At 33.6% G+C, this 19,927-nt stretch overlaps 1 protein-coding gene across 5 annotated transcripts in view; it reads right to left on the reverse strand.

Moving 5' to 3' along the window:
* Nucleotides 1-6,487: 6,487 nt before the first annotated feature.
* Nucleotides 6,488-19,927, reverse strand: part of LOC118197409 (uncharacterized) — a 99,934-nt gene continuing 86,494 nt past the window's right edge. For all 5 annotated transcript variants that reach the window (XM_085816905.1, XM_085816904.1, XM_085816903.1 and 2 more), the window contains exon 5: nt 6,488-7,110. In XM_085816905.1, coding sequence (XP_085673031.1) covers nt 7,039-7,110 — 72 coding nt within the window. In that variant the 3' untranslated portion in view covers nt 6,488-7,038. The remainder of the gene's footprint in view (nt 7,111-19,927) is intronic.

Here is a 19,927-nt window from a genome sequence, read left to right on the forward strand (position 1 = left end):
TACACTTAGAGCATTCAGAGAAATTTACATTGTCTTTTATGATTTTTATGTTCAAATCATTCACTTTTGAGTTATTAATGTCATCGTCAATTTCCTTTTCGGCCGCAAAATGAATTTTCTTTGGGCTTAATTCGTATCGTCTTTCAAAAGCACTCTGCATTACTTTTCTTTTCAAATGTCTCCAATTTCTTGGTGTTATTTCGTTTACTGTACACGATAAATTTACTTTCAGCATAGCATTGCATTTCAACAGTTTCTTCTGTGGCTATCCAAACAAGCGATTTTTCATATCATCTTCATAAACACTGCACTGAAAAAGTCCGCTGCGAATTCTTCCGCTCTTCACATTGATAGAATCTTGCCTTTGCCATTTATGTATCCTTTCTTTCGTCAAAAGCAAATTGTCCTTTGGAAAAGCATGAAATACAATATCTCTTCCTTTCGTATTTCTATAAGTGTTACGGCACGTTACTACAGCGCAAAAAGCCATATTACATAAACGATACTTGACAATAGAGAATTTAAAAGAAAATGTGACTAAAACTATATACATAAAAATTATTTTTAATAATTTCGTTGTTAGAAAAGAAATATATGTGATTAAAATTAATTTGGGATTATGCTACCTCCAGAAACTCGCCTCGCAGCTCAATGAAACTACAGTTTTAAACACGCGAACAAAGCAGCACAGTAACGTCAAATTACTCCCGGTTAACTCCCCCTATTAGGATCGCTTCGGTGAGGAATCGAACAAAGGAATGAACTAGCCCTTCTATTTATCGATATACTCGGTGTTCGTGAACGCGAGGGAATTCGCTGTTTTGTTTTCTTTTCTCTTTTGATGTTTTTAATTGTACAGGCTACTATTAAAGCTTAGCTTATTTTATTTAAAGTCATGAAATGAAGATTAGTTTTATTTTATATTAGTCCCGGCATTTATTTAAAGCAAAGTATGCTTTTGCAACTGCTCCAACGTCAACACAGTTGTCCTCGGGTGCTGAAAACCTTAGCTACGGCTCTGTGTATCATACACAGGGCATTATCATATCATGTGTATCATACACAGGGCACACTATGCATTTTCCCATCTGAAGCAATCTCTCTTCTTGATCCTAAATTCTGCTGCCTAAGTGCCTTCCTAAATTTTAAAATTTTGCCATTTCTAGATTTTGTTGCTCACTGTGTCACTAAGTTCTAAAAATTCTGCTACACCGGCTTTGTAACCGGCCCTTACCATATATCATTTCATATTTATTCTGAATGCTCATATTACTAAAGAAATAAAATTAGCACCTTTTCCTGTACTTTCTAAATGCATTTAGTTTTTTAGACTAACAGAAGTCTTTAACTTCGAAAAATTCTAAAATGAAGAGGAAACGCAATTGAAGAAAGAAACCGAATACATAAAGAGAAAGAAAATTATTCTTCAAAATTTTGTACAATTATTATCATTATGTAAATTAAGCAGTTATTAATAGTTTAAGCCTCTGCTATAATTTTCTGTTTCCTCACCAGAATGAAAATCCCTTAGGTAGTTTTTAAACTAAGGTTTTGGGGATGTAAGATAGAATTTGTTTCTGGCCTCCGCTTGAATTAGTTCCTACCAGCTGTGGTAATTTTGTATTCATTATTGCGTTATTTTGGATTTGTTACCGTATAGCTATGTTACAACGAGTTACGAGTTTGTTACGATGTGTTACTGATACAGCTTAGATTAAAATTAAATTGACTTTGACTACTAGACCGCATTTTTAGTTTGAATTTGGCTATTCCTTTTTAATTGGATCACCATAAGCTATTTGATTTTGCTAGCATAAGAACATGCCTTTATATTCTAAGGTCATTTTAAATAAGAGGTTTATTTAAACCATTATTTGACTTTATAAGTTACTTTCAGACATAGCGATAATTTTCTTCACGTTTGTCAGGGGTTTTGGACTATTTAACTTTTATCAGATCAAATAAAACCTCATAGGTACATAGTGGAGAGATTGACAAGTTAAAAGATAAAACACGCAGACATTAGTGGAAATATTGGTTTGCATATTGAAACAAATTTCTAATTGTTAGAAAAGATACTTAAAGAGAAGGAAATTGATAGAAATTTAGCAAGAATGTCTGGTTAGGCTTCAAACATGTATTTTAAATTGTGGCATGTTAATAGACTGTGATTTTAATAGTGCTTTTTTAACAAATATTTTTAAAAAATAAATTCAATAGTGGCTATGTAAATCTCTAATGACTCAGGGTATCAAACTAGCTAATTTAATTATTTGTAACTAACTGGTTTCAGTAATCTTTACTGTGTGGCCACAAGATACAGCGTAAAAATTAAAGTAAAATTTAATTCTGGGCATCTAGTGAAACTTAAAATAATATAAACCAACTTTTACCTCTGATGCTTTAGTGGCTTATTGGAATCTTAAAATACATCGTGTATCAAAAAGAATATAAGTATTACAAAGTGTTATTTTGTCCAAACTATCGATCACTACGCCTCGGCTCGGCTATTGACGAAACGAATACATAGTCTAGTTTATATTAATAGCCGCTAGATGTTAGTTATCTTCTGTTTTGCGTGGCAACCGTCAAATGTTTAAAATGGCTACTTTGCAGCAGAAATCATTTTGTTTGCGAGTTTTTGAAGTGCAATTCCGTGATTACTCTTGGCCGCCCTCGTGTTCCCGACGAAAATGTTGCACGAATTCAAACTGCTTTCCAACGTAGTCCTTCAAAATCAACTCGTGGTGCCATTTCGGAGTTACAACTGTCTACAACAACAATTTGGCGTGTTTTGAGACGTCGGTTGGTTATGAAACCGTACAAGTTACATTTGTTACAGGCTCTGCGTCCTGATGACAAACGCAAACGTGTGGCATTTTGTAACGAGATTATTGATGCTATTGACAATGATAACACTTTCGCCAAACGCATCGCGTTCAGTGATGAAGCGACTTTTCATATTAATGGTCATGTAAACAAACACAATGTTCGAATTTGGGGCCTACAGAACCCACATGCAGCCACTGGACACATACGAGATTCGCCCAAAATCAATGTTGTTTTGTGCGATATCCCGATCATCTGTTTACGGCCCATTTTTCTTTGATGGGAACACGGTTAACGGTCAGCAGTATCTCGCTATGTTACAAAACTGGTTGTTTCTGAGGCTGCACGAAGATAACTCCATTTTTCAACAAGACGGAGCACTTCCTCACTGGTGTCGCCAAGTGCGTGATTATCTGAATGAAACTCTACCGAACCGTTGGATTGGTCTTCAAGGAGCTGGCGACTTAGCGTGTCTCAGCTGCCTCTACGGTCACCAGATTTGACATCCTGTGACTTCTTCCTGGGGGGTTTCGTTAAAGACAACGTTTATGTACAACTACTCCCACAGAACCTGGAAGAGGTAAAGAACCGGATCCATACTGCCATAACATCAGTGACGACGGACATGCTTGGCCAAGTATGGGAGGAAATTAAGTATCGATGTGATATTGTTCGTGTTGCTGATGAGGACATATTGAACATCTGTAACATCTGTAATCTGAACTTGAGAGAGTTCGTACATATGTGTGTAAAGTTTCATATTCGCATGTCATACAGTTTAGTAAATATATGCATTCGACATATGTATATTCTTTTTGAAACAAGCTGTATATAGTTAATATATTCCCTCCGCAACCCCAAGAACTCTATACGAAGTTATGACACTAAGAGCGTCAGACAGACAGAGCACAACTAACTTTCAGAATTTGCCAACCGTGCCTACATCAGGTTTCCAGGTTTGTTCTGATCAGCAGGCCTTTCTCAAGGCAAGCAGCAGTGGTCGTAACAGCCAGTCTTCTGTAACGAATCATACTGTCTATGATTTTACTTTTCATTTCAACCTATGCCGTTTGACAAAAAATCCACCTGCTATTTACTAAACCTCTAAACTGAGCAAGTACGTGACAAAATGAGACATAAAAGAAAAAGTCAGCATAAAGCTAACTGTTAGTAAAACGTAAATAAGATGTTACTAATAATCTTTCAAATGTGTCCAACTATTATAAGGGTAAAATATTTAATGTTACGTGATTAATTTTGAAGCTGATTTTGTTCTCAAATTTGTTTTATAATTATGTATATTAAATTATGTTTAATAATAATACGTTCTACTTGTGGATCTATTTTATTCTTAGGATAGTATCACAAAAGCGAAGTTCAGGCATAGCTAATATCTTTAATTAAATTTACTCAGTTCCCATATGTTGATGGGTTATTAGTTTTTTCATTAATGGTCCTTAAAAGACTTAATTTCCATGTACAGAATTGTTTACGAACCTTGTTAAAATTTGAAATAAAATGTTCCGTTTTAGTGTATCAAATATGATATGGTGGACCATCAGTTACACTTCGCTGCTGTATAATGTTTGATATGGTGGATCCGCGGAGGGAATCTGAGTTGTATCATAATGTTACTTTGGAGCGAAGAGGTTGATATGATTCTTTTTAGTTAGAATTGTTATTTACTTTTTATAAGAGAGGTAAGAATCACTTTTTTCCTTTCTGATTCACATATTAATTTTTACACTATTTTGTGAGATAATGGAATTTTTTTTATCAAATGAGATATAGCAAACCAAACTTTCAGTCCCTTAAAATTCTTTATAATGAGGTTCAACTCTTTTAAAAAGAGCGTGGTACATTATTCCAATCTATTTGCATTTTATTTCTACCCGCCTTTTCTCTTCTTCTTAGCTAAAATGTATGCAGGAAATGATATCCAGATTGTCTAGTTCATGTTTAAATGATTATTGTCCAGTACAAATAGGATTAGGATAAATAAAAGCATAACAAATCAATTTCCTCAGTAGATTATTGAAATTTATCGAACATTATGTAGAGATTAGGGTTCTAGACACAAATGTATAATTTAAATGTGTCAAAATGATGGCTATGAGTTTCATCTTTAAATATAATATTAATGTGAAGTATGTAATTATACAGGTTTTTTTTAAATGGTTGCTACAGGTGTTATTTCTTTTAATCATGATTCCATATATGCACTTTCAATTGCAGAGCTTCATAGAATAAAAAATATAATTTTATGATGATAATTTCACTGCTGTGGGGTTTTGTGAAAAGTTCTAAAAAACAAAACCTAACTCTTTATAGAATACGTTGTTGAGTAAAAAATTCCAGTTATTGCAATATTCTTTGTGTTTTGTGGCTTAAAATTGTTCGCATAATAATGAGTGTGTATGTTCACTCTTATTTCTAAAATGTGTTACTGTTTTGCAACTCTTTATCTTATGATAGTGTTGATAATTTAGTTTTAAAGAATCAGATTTTTAGAACATATATTAATTTATTTCCTAATTTATTCTTTATTACCATTCGTTTGACTTTTCACATATCAGTAAAGGTTTTAGCTACATAATGTAAACATTGTATTGCTATTTAACCAAAATGTATGTTTTGTTTTAATATAAATCAGAATTTTGACATTGACACTTTAGAAAATAATTTAATAAATAAGCTTAAATGAAATTCATAAAAATAAAATTCACATAAAGCCTAACTGAAATTCATAATAAAATTCACATAAAGCCTAACTGAAATTATGCAATGACTTCCTCATCATTTCCTAAAATAAGGCTTTAATTTCCTCTTAAATTGTGTCCACAAGTGTTCCAAAGCTTACATTTTAAGTCATCTTCTTTCAAACGTCTTCACAAGAAGAAATTGCTAATTGTGATATTTGGTGAATATGCTCATCGTATGCCATCACATGGTGATATAAAGTGCTATGGAAAGAAAGACATCCTTTCAAGATGTCATTTAGCATCACTGCACATTATTATGATAAATCTGTTTTGATGATGAAAACTAGCAACACTTGTTCCTTCTACTTTTGCAATAAAAATGTGCATTATGTCTCTGTTATTTCCATTTCATATTGGGTGAGCTTACCTGCTGGAGCTGATATTTTATAAATTTTTGTATTCAACCTTGTACCCCTGTACATATGTAAAGCTTACTTTCTGTCAGTTTTGGTCCACCTTGCAAACACCTTGTTGCAATTTTTTTCCCAATTTTACTTACCCATAGCTTCTATTATTATCAAATATCTGCATCAAGTATATTTTCAGATATGAATATACACTGTGTAGTTAATATATAAGTGGGACTAATTTTAAAGCAAAATAATTAAATGGATTATGAGCTGTTTATAACAATTCAGTTTATTTGAAGTGAAATAATTATTTTTTATGCCTATTCATTTTCTTGCTTTTAAGAATTAAAGTATAGAAATTTTAATTTTTTCCTGAAACACAATTTTTAATTAAGAAACTGCATCTGAAGTTTCATCCCAGATACATATATTGCATGTATGAAATACTATAAAATAAAATAGATGAATTTACCAAATTAAATTTTAAATAATATAATTTTATTATATCTTAAAATAAAAATAGTAGTTGAACAGTTACGAAACCAGTTTTATAAATATATATTTTATTTTACCAAAACCGTTATTTCCATTGAAATATTTCAAATACATGACTAGCAGGACTCATATTGGATCAGCATAAAGTTGATTCCATTAAACATTTAAATACATTGACATAACACATATGAAATTATGGGACTTTTGTTTTGTCCAATGTTCATAATTTTATTATTTGCACGAGCAGTTTATATCAGTAAATTGCACCACAAATGATCAGAAACTGTGTACCTCTTCCAGATCTATAGTAGCTACATACAACTATAATTGGAATTGTATTCCTGGAATAGTTTTATAACATTAGCTGAATCAGTGCTGTAATTACCCCATTCTGTATTACCATATATGAAGTTACTGATTTCAAAACCTTGTAATATATAACACTGAATTTCTCTCTTCCTTTGAAATTGTCAATAGGTCTTCAAGTCATCATCTTTTACATCTTATGAATTGCATGTCATGCAATAATAAAGTTTAAAACACATTATTCCTTAAGCATTGTTCTTTGAACAACTTGCAGGTTGTTCTCATCTGTTTTTAACTTAAAATTCTTCATCTGTTGATTCTGCAAGCAATCGGGCATGATCTGATGGTCTCAGCTTTTTAGCAGATTCCTAAAATGAAGTAATACAGTATATAAATAAGATAAAATTATAAAATGTGAGAAATGTAAACTGCTTGTATTTTCAATTCTTGAAGTAAGTTAATATTTTGTTCAAGGCAATGAAGAATTGCACATTTTATTAAGAAAGTCTTTATCTAATTGAAAAATCGTATGGCTAAAAGAAGGGATGCTTTGGTGAGATGTTTTAAGAGAAACTGGTTTATATTTACATTATGCATAAGGAAAACCATTAAAATACTTGTTTAAGAAAATCTAGTTTTTGTTTTAGAGTGATATGTGCAGCGGGAATCTGGATAACATAGCATTAATATGTGTAAAAGAAAAAGAGTATTTTTTTTATTATTTGCATGGCCACTGAAAGTCATGGAAAAGTATTGATGAGACAACATACCATGTCACCAAAAAAGTATTTTTGTGGCAGTTCTGTTATGCATGTAATATCCGTGAAGGTTGAAGTAAATGGAGCAGTCTTCGGTAACCCTCGCTGTTGGACTGGTTATAGCCTCATCCCCAGACCCACGGCGACAGTAGGTGCAATGTCGTGCAGCGTACGACGGCGCTGAGTCAAAAAGGCGCCGTGCAATCATTAAAACAAGCAGTTCGTCTCACTGGCTGTCTGAACAGGAAAATTGTCTTATTTGATTGCCTCTCCGTGGGTTGACTCAAAACCTGGGAAGCTACTGATTAGGATCTGTACCTAGGCAATCTCGGCCACGGATGTTTAGAATCAGTCTCCACAGGACTGGAGTCATCTCTAGCGATGGCTGTTTCAGGCACTGCAGTGATCTTGCCTGTTCTCGTCCGGTTGTGGTTGAGCTATATAGTCAGATATTCATGGTTGTCCGTGGCGAAACATCCCCGTTGGCGAATTCAGCCAGTCTTTAAAGTGCTTGAGGTTTCCAGTGGGCGCCTGAAGCCTCAAAACTGCATATTCATCTCCTTCTATGGTTTCCCCCTGCAAGCGCCTAAGCCGACATCTGTATACCATGACGTAGTGTTAACAGGCCAGATTGGTGTCCCGGTCTGTCTTATAGTGTTTAAGTGACTTCGTTCTACTGTCCAGCTTTGGGGTTCCTGTTGATGGCAGATGTTTTTACCATCCTTCCAGAACGGGGACGTGGATTGTGAGTTGCTAAGTATTGCTGTCAACTAAGCTTAGTCTTAGCTCGTCGGCTGGAACGATAGGTTAGCGGCTTCTTGGATCGCGTATAGGGGATGGGCCGTTTAACTGTGTTAAGGCCAAGGTCCGTACACTGTGTTTCACTGTACGGACCTTGTGTTAAGGCAGCCTCGAGCTTCCCAGGCCTGAGTACTCCTTCCTCCTAGCACACTGTCTTATTTGACCGAAAGATATAACCAGGGCAGGAGTTCCTCTCTGGTGTTTTCTGTGATGTCAATGCTTATGTAAGGGTAGACGCACTCGGCAAATTTCTTAATCCTTATTTTGTTTCTACTGTTGCAATAGTAGTAATTTGTGCAACATTTATCGTTTTTGTTGTTGCTTGTTGTTATTGGTTTTCTTCATAAAAAAAAGTTAAGTGCAGTTACATATTATGTTAAACTTAGGTTAACTTTTTAATTCGGAAAAGCAACGATTTGAGCATAATTAATCGAAAACTGTTTACCTATCATGTTTAAACCATTGTTGTATTCTTGGTCACGTGAATTATTAATATCTAAACCATTTTCCTCTAAAGTCTTTAATAAGAATGTTTTTCGTCATTCACCTGTCGTATCTGTTGAAACACAAAATACTAAAAACTTTTCTTTGGGTACAATCAAGTAGAATAGAAAAATACTTTGCCTTTTTTACCTTACTTAAAAAAATTGCTTTATATTATCCCCAATAAGCTAATTGTTTCATTTTGAATTTTATTTTCAAGGTAATGAAGCATATTTTTTTGAGTTTGAATTTTATTAATATATACAGACATGATAGGGTCAAATTTTGTGATCATTTCTATATACATTAAAAATTATTGTTTCTTTCGAATAACTTGTTACTGGAACCACGGAAGGCTAAAAACTGAATGGCATAGATAATTCTTTCAATAACATCGCGCCAATGCATAGTCTCTTTTATTTAATAAATTTTGAAATTCCGAATCAACAGGTTAATTCTTTCGTAATCGTTCCAAGAAATCGGACCAAAGATGTAGATTTCAGAAATGCATTTTATTTTTTCATGAAGTTTAAAGTGCTCATTTAAATGGTTCCAGTCGTTAAATTCAGAACTACTCAGCTTTACGTTGCTGAAACTGTTAAAATTTTTGCAATAAAAACAGTAAACATATTTTTTTTCAGCAGAATTTAGCAACTAATCCCTTTTAACTTTTGGGTTGTTTGGCAAGATTCGACAAAAGTACATCTAAAAAAAATTACATCAATTTTTGTCTTTTGGGAAACTGAAATTCGAAACCAGATTGTCCAGGACTATTTTCTATTAAGACTTGAACTTGGGATGGCTGTAATGGACTTGGGCGTAATGAGGAATCATCAGAAACAGGCAAATGCGTATCTACTACGAAAAGTGTAGATTTCACTAGTATCTCTTCTGTTTTTTTTTTTTTTTTTTTTTTTTTTTTTTCTCCTGACCGGCTGCATTGAAATTAAAGGTCATTCTCGGGTGAAAACACTTTCTAACAGTTCCTGATTATTAAGTTCTTTTGGTAATTTCAGTGGTAGTTGAGATGTAGATGGACAAATAGTGCTACTAGCGTCAGCTTGGGTATTCCGTGGGTTTTTGGAAAAACTGAGTAATTTTAAAGTTCTGTTTTATTAAGTCTTCCTCTCACTTTCTCTTTTTTCACTACATTGATGCTCAGACAGTTTTTTCTGTTTTTCTCCCGACATCTGAGGAAAAATGAAAACAGAAAAAGCGAAAGTAGAAAATAACTATCATAAGAACTATTGTGTAAAACACTTCTTCTTGAAAACATTCGGAAAGTCACTGAAATATTTTACCTTACTTGTGAAAAACTGAGTACATCTTAAACCATCACTTAAAAAATATATGAAATATTACATCAATACCAAATAACTCAAGGAGGTGGTATTACTCTTTTGTTTATTAAAGTAAATAAATCAAATTTAAAGTATGTATTTAAAACGTAATGAAACAACGAAACATTTTTCTTCGGTTTTCCATACAGCTACAAATTGGAGAATGGCTAATTTTTTATTTCAGAATACCTTCGTACATTTTTACTTCTTCAAACCTCAAATAGGCATAATTTAAATTCAGTGATACTCCGTAAACATGGCAATCTTTTCTTCTCGAAAGATACTAATTCTTAGTTTAATAAACAAATGGTTCATGTAAAAAAAAAACTTTTTTTTGAGTAATAATGCTCAAATCATCGCTTTTCTGAATTGAAACGCTAGCTTATGTTTAACATAATATGTAACTTCACTTACCTTTTTTATGTAGAAATTTCAATAACAAGCTGTCACAAAAAAAATCGCAAAAAAAAGATAAATGTTTTACAAATTACTACCATTACAACAGTAGACACAAAATAAGGACTAAGCAATTTGTCCATCACGTCGACGGCGGCGGCCTGTACCCTTACATACGCATCGGCATCACGTATTTTCGTTCACATAGATTTACAAGATCAGCTCAATTTATGTCAAAAACTGAAAAAAGCATTAGCTAATAAAAATCAAAGCGATATAAATAGTATATAGATCTTATGCATGAACTGCAGTTTTTGAAAACATTTGGAGGAAATGTAGCATCGCCGGTTGAAACTCTAAGCTATATCGTTGCCAACAACATAGCGGCGTGCATAAAGAATAATTTGGATATATCCCTAGGTAACAACGCTACAGCCTTTTTTGTACCTTTTGTAATCACAGTATGAACCTTGTCGTAAACAATGCTGCAAACAACAGTTTATTCAGTGGAAACTTATTAGATATCTAAATTCATTTGTTTTTAATTTAAAGATAATAAATAGTGTTCGGCAATATATATTTGGTACCCAAGGCGTTTAGTATATTGTTTCGCTTCGCTTTTAGTGTTACGTTTTTATAACATGCTGTTGTTGACTAATGCTCACTCAGCCAATGCCCACGAAATTCCTCGTGTCAAGGAGCACAAGATACACCTGTAATTGGCAACAGTGAGCACCTTACAGGTGACAGTGCGATTTAGCTCAGTTTCGCCCCAGTTTTGATGGAGAGCATCCGGGGGGAATGGGTCCCAGCGTCTCCCACCTCTCTTCCCCTTCTACCAACCTTTCGAGAGGACTTTCGTCTCGCATATTTAGAGTGCCCCCATGCCGCATGGATACTATACATTTACAAACATCCACGCCTTCTCCGAGATTCGAACCCGGGCCCTTAAGAACCGCAATCAGCACTATACCACTATACCTGTTGGGCGGCATTTTGTAACATAAATGTATATATAATTCTTTAATAAGTATGTTTGAATGTGGGTTTTTACAAAGCACAAAATGCTTGCAGATTTAGACAAATTAAAAGATAAAATGTAATTCCTTTGTTTTTTCATATTATTATGTTAATAATACTTCATTTTAAATATTAACGCAAAGGCGTCACTGTATAAAGGCGCTCGCTAGACATTTGCCCGACGGCGTCGATTAAGCTTGGCGCGGGCCTGCCAAGTTTTCTTGCCCAGCTTGTTTTTGTTAGACTGCTAATTACATGTAACTGTATACATTTTTCACTGCTTTAAACATGCTGCTAAAAACACGGCTTCATTATTAAACTAAACATTTTTGTCACACTATCGAAATGCCTTTTAAATTCACCATTACATTTTAGAAGCATTAGCATTTTGCAATAAGTTTAAAATAAAGCTGTTAATAAAAGCCTTAACGATAAGCACGGGGATGTAATTTCAAAGCAAATAGTTCTTCGTGCTACTAAATGTGGGTGGATAATTTAAGTGACATTAGCAAAATTGGAATTATATGTAGATACAATATTATAAAAAGTGGCGGAAATAATTTTTTTGGGAGGGGGAAGAATCATCAAACTGGTTTAAAAAAAATTGAAGAAAATAATTAATTGCTTCTGGATAAAATAATAACATTTTTAAAATTATTTTCTGCATTAACGAAAAAATATTATTCTATGAAATGTGAATTAAACTGATATATAATGAAAATATGAATTTAGAAATTCAAAAAATTTTATTCCTTGATTTAAAGTTACTCAATAACTTACTCTCTCTGAATTTAAATACTTATATCCATGTTATAAAAATTCATGTTATAAAAATTGATAAGAATTCTGAAATACATTAAGAAAAATACAAAATAAATTTTTATATCAACAAGCAGAATTTTTCAAGTTACATCCTAGAATTTTAAGAGGAAGATAGATCACTAAGATCAGAACTGGACTAATTACTAAGCAAAATAAGCATGTGCTTAGGGCATCAAGTAAATAGTGCACTACAAAAGAATTCCATATCCGGTTTTACCATGGAATGGTGCAGCTAAACCAAGACAGATGAATGGTGAAAAAGCAGGAGTAAAGCAGGAGTATGTAGGGGCACCAACATTTTTTATGTATTTAGGGCCTTTAAAAGTTTTAATGCAGCCCTGATTATGGTGCTCATGCAAATAACTTTTTTTTTTATCTTCTCTGAGCTATACATAGAAATGCATAGCATAATCCCGAAGAAATATGAAACAGAAAGATCATGTTATAATTGTATACATATTAATTACAGTGTTTATGCATACTATTCTTAAAGCACAAATTCGCTTTGATTAAAAATAAACTATGTAAACCAAATTAATTAATTAAATAAATTACAAATTTGTAAAAATACCATTTAAAAGTTTAATGAGATCAAAGCAATTTTAGCAGAATCTTATGAGAGATCAAGAATATTTTTATCACTTAGTTTTGTTATTAATATTCCTTTTTCAGTATTATAAAAAACTTTGAATATATTTGACTAATAAATGTCAAAATTATTCTTTTTGAGATGGAACTAATTTATTAAATGTATACAATGTCTGTCCCGAGAGTAATGCTCCCCATTTTCTTCTGGAGCGACTATACGTCGCACAGCGTTGCTGCTTGCACGGAAGGATGGGCGAAGCCTTGGGAACACAGCGCGACCAGTGCCAGTCGGCTCCGAGCTTCTGGATAGTCACAGTGCCTGTTTCAGTGAACCCTTGTGTGAGTGCTCGGTTGAAAAGATGGAAAAAAATCTCGAGCAGCGATACACGATAAAGTTTTGTTTCAAACTTGAGAAAACGCCGTCGGAGGCTTTTGCTTCAGAAGCATTTGTCACAGTCCGACTTCTTTTTGATCCCAAAGATTAAAAAATCCCTCAAAGGACAGCATTTAGGGACTCTGGGAGCATCAAGGCGGCTACGACGAGGTTACTAAAGGATATCCCTGTGACGCTTTTGTGGAGGAATTTTTAGGACAACTGGCTTGCATCTACATTACGAATGGGGAAAACAAACCCGTTCGCCAGAATTCGAATTCGATCCCAGGTCATTTACCGCTCGGCCGCTTGTGTGCTACATTAGATATAAAAATAATGGCATAATCCAAAATTAAAAAGAAAAGGGGCAGTTCTATCTCTTTCATTTTAGTTGGCCGATTGATGGAATTCAAGTTGCGTTTTCCATGCCCCGAAAGCGCGACTTAAGATATATATTAGATTTATGTATAGCTTGTTCTAACATACGTATTTTGAAGCAAAACCGAACATTTTTTGAAATGGTGAAATTTAAGCAGTAATTACCAAAGACTTGGCGCACATTTTTTTACTTAAATAATTCATTTGGGAAACTTCTTAGTTTGCCGTAATTTATTTCACTTCCCTTTCATTCTGCGCGAGCGGAAGAAACTCTTTTTTTTTTTTTTTTTTTTTTTTTTTTCTTTCATGCATATATTTTTACTTCATATTATTTTTCTTAAACCTTTTTTTACAGTTTCATTTTAATTATTTGAGTTGCATGATTGCATTGTAGTTCTTCATATAGTTATTTTAAAAATTTCTATTTATTCATTTGCATTGTGTACTTTAATCATGTTTATATATAATTTTATTTGTTAGAATAGCATTTCTTTCGAAAGAATACCTTGTCATCCAGTATTTGTCACGATGCCTTTGAAAAGTTCAATCTGCATTAAAAGAGAAAGCACCATAAAGCATGGTTAATATATCTTTCAGTGGGACTTTCCAAAAAGATAAATCTTAATGATTTTGAGACATTCTGCTGATATATCCGCAATCATTCTCCCATTTTTATTTGCTGTATACCGTACTCACTTCAGAAGCAACTTGTTTTCTGCGACATTCTTACGAGTAAAAGCGTTGCCCTCCGTTTGATCAGTATAGTTCGACCGTCTCAAACGCAACCCTAGTTGGCATTCTGCCAAAACACATAGACTCGTCCAAAAAGAGGCGGTATTACTTGCTGCGACGCGAAAGGTATTCTCTTCTCCGGAAAGAGCTATGCTATAGGAAAAGAAAGTCCCCATCCTTCCACCCTATTTTGAGAATAATTCGGTCCGAATGGCGCATGCGTGTTTGCGTTCATGGTCGCGGATGAGGCGGTCGAACTATAACTGGTCACAGTTAAAACAGTGCAGGACTAGTTTCATCAACACTGAAAACATTTTTAGCTGTGAATAAATACATGACTCTTCTACAAATTCAACTGAGACATCTTTAAATTCTTCATTTATGATATGATGTAAAGTTCAGTGGCGTAATTTAAATTTATGCAGTCCTTCAGTGAGCCCCCCCCAAAAAACACTTGCCCTTATTGATGTTATTCTTCTTGATGCCAAAACAGTTAGACGAAATAGTAGTCCTGATAAAGACGCCCGAAGAAGAAGACCCATGGCCGAGTTTTAAGAAGAATCTGATGTACCTGCAGCATCGGCTCAGAATCTAGAACAACCTAGAAGGATTCGGATACATCGTCCAGACATGCGGGCGGCAATGATGCCAGCGGCAAGCTTCGATGGGAATTCTCCGGTGAACAACTTATTGGAGAAATTAGACGCCTATTTTGTGTAGTATCCAGTTCACGAATTTCAGAAAGTCAACCTGGCTGCCAGCGCTTTGAGAGGTCAAGCGCTTAACTGGTTCAAGTGCATCGGAAAAAATCTCTTGGGTCAACCGGGAAGTCCCACCCACACTTACAAAATTTCAAAGCCACTTTGGTAACGACCTTCCTTGTAGTAACAAATCGAGCCAAGTTGGAGGCGGAAATCTTTAGTATATACCAGGAAAGACTTGAGGAGCTGTCGAGTTTTATTTTGAGCAAAATGCAAGTATTTAAACTGCTGTATGGAAACCGGCCCGATCCTAAAATAATCCAGGTGATTTTGCCTAAATTACTTTATTGAATTAAGGAACCCTACGACATTGGAAAAATTATTCGAGCTCACAATCCAGTTTAAAAGCAGAAGAACGGCGGACACCGAAAGAAGACGCCAGTATGAGCAACGAAGCCATTTTGGTGCGCCAAGGTCACAGCGGAGGCAAGAACAAGGATACGGATTCAAATCAAATCAGTGGTTAAAAAAAAAAAAAAAAAAAAAAAAAAAAAACCCGAAAATTAAAAAAAAAAACCCGAAAATTAAAAAAAAAAAAAAAAAAAAAAAAAAACGGCGAGCGTCGACAGTTCAATAGTAAGCTAGACAGAAAATATGAAGGTTAGCAAGAAGGTCAAAAAGAAGGAAGACTCGGAAAAGAATAAGAAAGAAGATTTAAACTGAAACGGATTTCTGCTGACGGGAGGGTGCGGAAATCCCAAGGCCAAGAAAATCCCTCTACCATCAAGCTCAATACAGTCAATGTGAAAAATTTAGTTCTAGCAAAAGTTGAAGTTCTAGTGAACAATATCGCATCTACCGCTCTCCTGGATACAGGCGCTCAGTGTAGCTTCGTGTCAGAAGACTTTAAAAAAAAATATTTTCGTAGATATAGGATCTATAGTACGGATAGAACGATGGTGATAGCCGCCCAGGAGGAAAGATGTAAGTGTATAGGTAAAGTACAATTATATATTCGGATTAAGGATGAGCAGGTAAAAATTATGTTTCTTATTGTAAGAAATCTTTTACTTTAGTTAGTGTTAAGTCATTAAGGTATCTGCCTACGTTAAAAAAACGATTTCGGCGAAAAAATTCGATTTTTTTTTTATTGCCCAATTTGAAAGATCAATTTTGTAGGATTCCGAAAATGGTTCATTTTTACGTTTGTGATAATTAGAAGAGAAGGTATAGCCAATTAACTGCACTGGAAGTGAAAGCAGAAAGACCGGAAGTGCCATTTAAAAGGCTCAACTTAAAGGTAAACAATGTTGTTATCCGTGTTTTTTTTTAACTGTTTGTGTGTAAAATTGTGCTAAAACATATCATTTTAATTCTGGGTACTTTTTTTTTGTTTCTGGCAATAATTATTTGCCTTAATTCTTTGAACTGGGACTGGCAACATTGCGGTTTTTTTAACTGGGTTTGGCAACATTGCGATTAGGTATAAAGACTATGTTGCTGGGTGCATGTATAGCCGTTTTAATTTTTAATTCAGGGTATCTTGGATTACTTCCTGTGTTTGAACATTTAGGCATATCAATTGAACAAGAAATGATTAAAAATTACTTTGGAATTGATAACGAAAGAATAAAGAACTCGAAAATTCATTCGTCGCTCATTTCGAAAATAGCCAGAAAAAAATTAAAATCAAATAGGAAATCAAAATTACTTAAGTATAAAGATATGGAGGGTGTTATGTACAAATGTGGAGAATTTTAAGTGTGTAAATACAACAGAACAGTTTTTCTGTTAATGTGAAATCTTTAAATGCGTTTTCTGAAAAACTAATTTTTCTAGTGTTTTTACATACAAGAAATGTAATTACTCAAAATGTTCTAGAGATATCTCTATTAAATTTCACTAAAATGTTTTCTATATTATTTATTAGGTTTTAAGCTACAATCTAAGTAATATTTATTAATTTGATTGTTTTATAAGTATTTCTATATAAAACGATAAGAAATATTTTACAAAAAACTGTGTTTTTTCATGTAATTACACATATTTTAGTAAATTTTAGAAATATCATATACATTTTAGTTCATAACACAGATAAGTGTTGTAGTAGTATACAGTATAAAAAAAATTGAAATATATGCTGTGAGAAAAAATATACGGCATTTAACGTAAGTGTTAAATTCTCCTAAAAATTTGCATAAAATTGCATATATTTCAAAAATTTATAAAAATATTCCTAAAAATTTACCTATTTTCATGATTTGATATCATAATTTGACTAAATAAATATATATTTCATCAGAATTCTATGTTTTTAAAAAAAAGTGCTCCGAACGTAGGCAGATACCTTAAGACTATTTAACTGTAGGATTACGTAATTTTTTCTCTTCTTGGCGCCTTGCATGGCGCAGATGTTCATTACAGCAACTCAGTTTTATTTTTTATTGCTGTTGTTGTTAGTAGTAAGTCATCGCTTGAAAGATGACACGCATTTGATTAAAGTTGCCGAATAAAATATTTAGTACAGTCCACTTCTAGTTAATTTGAAATTGTTGTATAACAACGCACGCATCGCATGAACACTTTATGGCCCGTCGAGCCACAGGTAAAAGATATCGTTGCTAAAATTAACTTTTTAGAACATTTGTAATACCTTCGTTTGGTTGTATTACGGATAGCTTCATATAGAGTGTTTGGAATGCTTTCGTTTTCGTGTGGATTACGCAATTAAGATTGAATACTGTGTCATCGTTCATTTCCTGTGTTGCTGTCGAGAAATCTGCAATCACGGTAAGTGATAAATTATTTATTTGTTCATGATGAGTGAATTGAAAGGGATTAAAGCTAACAAAAAAAGTTTAAAATGCAGTATCAGAAAGTTTGAAAATAAGGTAAATTCTACAGTGGATGAAGCAGATATTTCCTTATTGGAGTTATACGAATCAAAAATATTAGAATTTAAAAAGGAATTAAGTAACATTTTCGATTATTTATTTGCACATTGGGAAGAAAAGGACACTGACGAATTCATTAGCGAAAAGGAAAATGTAGTAGATAATCTCGATGAAATTCATTTGAAAATTAAAAGAAAAATTTCTGAGATCTGTTCTCAAAGGAATAGCTGCTCAAATGAAAACGGTTCAAGTAAAGACATAATTGTTTCGGATATAGAATTGCCTAAATTGTCTCTTCCAATATTTAGTGGGAAAATCGAAGAATGGATTGAATTTGAGGATTTATTTTCCGCAGCTGTGCATAAAAATAGCAAATTAACTAATGCGCAAAAATTGCAATATTTAAAGAGTTCGTGTAAGGCAGACGCTTTAAATATTATTCAGTCCATTCCAATTTCTGATTCGAATTATGACATAGCATGGAATCTGTTGGTTGAGGGCTATTGCAACAAAAAAGATTTGATCAATTCTATCATAAAGAAATTAATTTCTATACCTCAAACGAGTGATTCTACTTCGTCGCTTTTAAAATTTATCGATAAGGTGCATGAATGTTTACGATCCTTGGAAGCATTGGAGCAAAAGGTGGAAGAATTTTCAGACACGTTAATTGTTTATTTATTAGTTGAAAAGTTGGATAGAAATACTCGGTGTTGGTGGGAAAGGTCACTTAAAAAAGACGAGATAGGAACGGTTAAACAACTGACATGTTTTTTGAAGGAACACGCTCGCACCCTATCACATTACAAACCTCCGCATGGGGAATCGAAACGTTCATTTAATACCAAAGCTCTTACATCACTTTCGAAAAATTCAAAAAATTGTCCTTATTGTAAAGCTGATCATTTATTGTTGAAATGTGCGCAATTCTTAAATCTAACAGTCAAGAAACGATTGGAATTTGTAAAGACAAAAAAATTATGTTTCAATTGCTTATCTTCAGTCCACACAATCAAGGACTGTAAAAGTTCTAATACATGTAGAAAATGTCAGAAATTTCACAATTCGCTCTTACATTTTGATCGAAATGAAGAAAATTTCGATAGAGCAAACGGCACATCGAATCAAATCACAAACAAGACTAGTAAATTTAGCAGTAATCTTTCTCCAAATGCTGATATATTTACTCCAATGGCAAGCAGCCAAAAGGTTAGTGACACTAATGAAACCAACCAAACAAGGTCCATTAACGGTACTGCGCTGAATATTTCCAGTTCTTTTAATAAACAAGTTCTACTTTCAACTGCAATTATTTTCGTTAAGGGTAATGATGGAAAATTTATCTCGCTGAGAGCCTTGCTGGATTCCGGTTCTCAAAATAATTTCATTACTAAACAAGGTGCTGAGTTATTGAATTTGAAGAAAAGAAAAATAAACGCTTCTATTTCAGGTATCAATGGTACAGTTATGGGTGTTAAGGAAAAACCTATAGCAACCATCGCTAACGCTACTAGAGATTTTATTCGTACCTTACAATTTTTTGTTGTTCCAAAAATAACTTGCGTAACGCCTGCTAGATATATAAACATTCCTGATGTTAAGCAGTTGCAACTCATTGGTTTAGCTGATCCAGAGTTTATGAACCTGGTCAAATACATGTTTTATTATCTAACGAAATATTTTTTGATTTACTGGGAACAAATAGAATAAATATGCAAGACCTGATTCTCCATCAGTCAGTTTTTGGATACATCGTTAGTGGGTCAGTGCGCATGCCGCAGCAAGGCAGTGTTGATAATTTTTGTGGGTTTGTGGAAAATGGGGATAATTTATCTGACAACATGAGAAGGTTTTGGGAGATTGAAGGTATTAATGAAGCAAAAAAAGTGAAAAGTCAGG

This window comes from Stegodyphus dumicola, chromosome 5, assembly GCF_044657685.1.
Source record: "Stegodyphus dumicola isolate Sdum_Otavi_A_Nest chromosome 5, ASM4465768v1".
NCBI lineage: Eukaryota > Metazoa > Arthropoda > Arachnida > Araneae > Eresidae > Stegodyphus > Stegodyphus dumicola.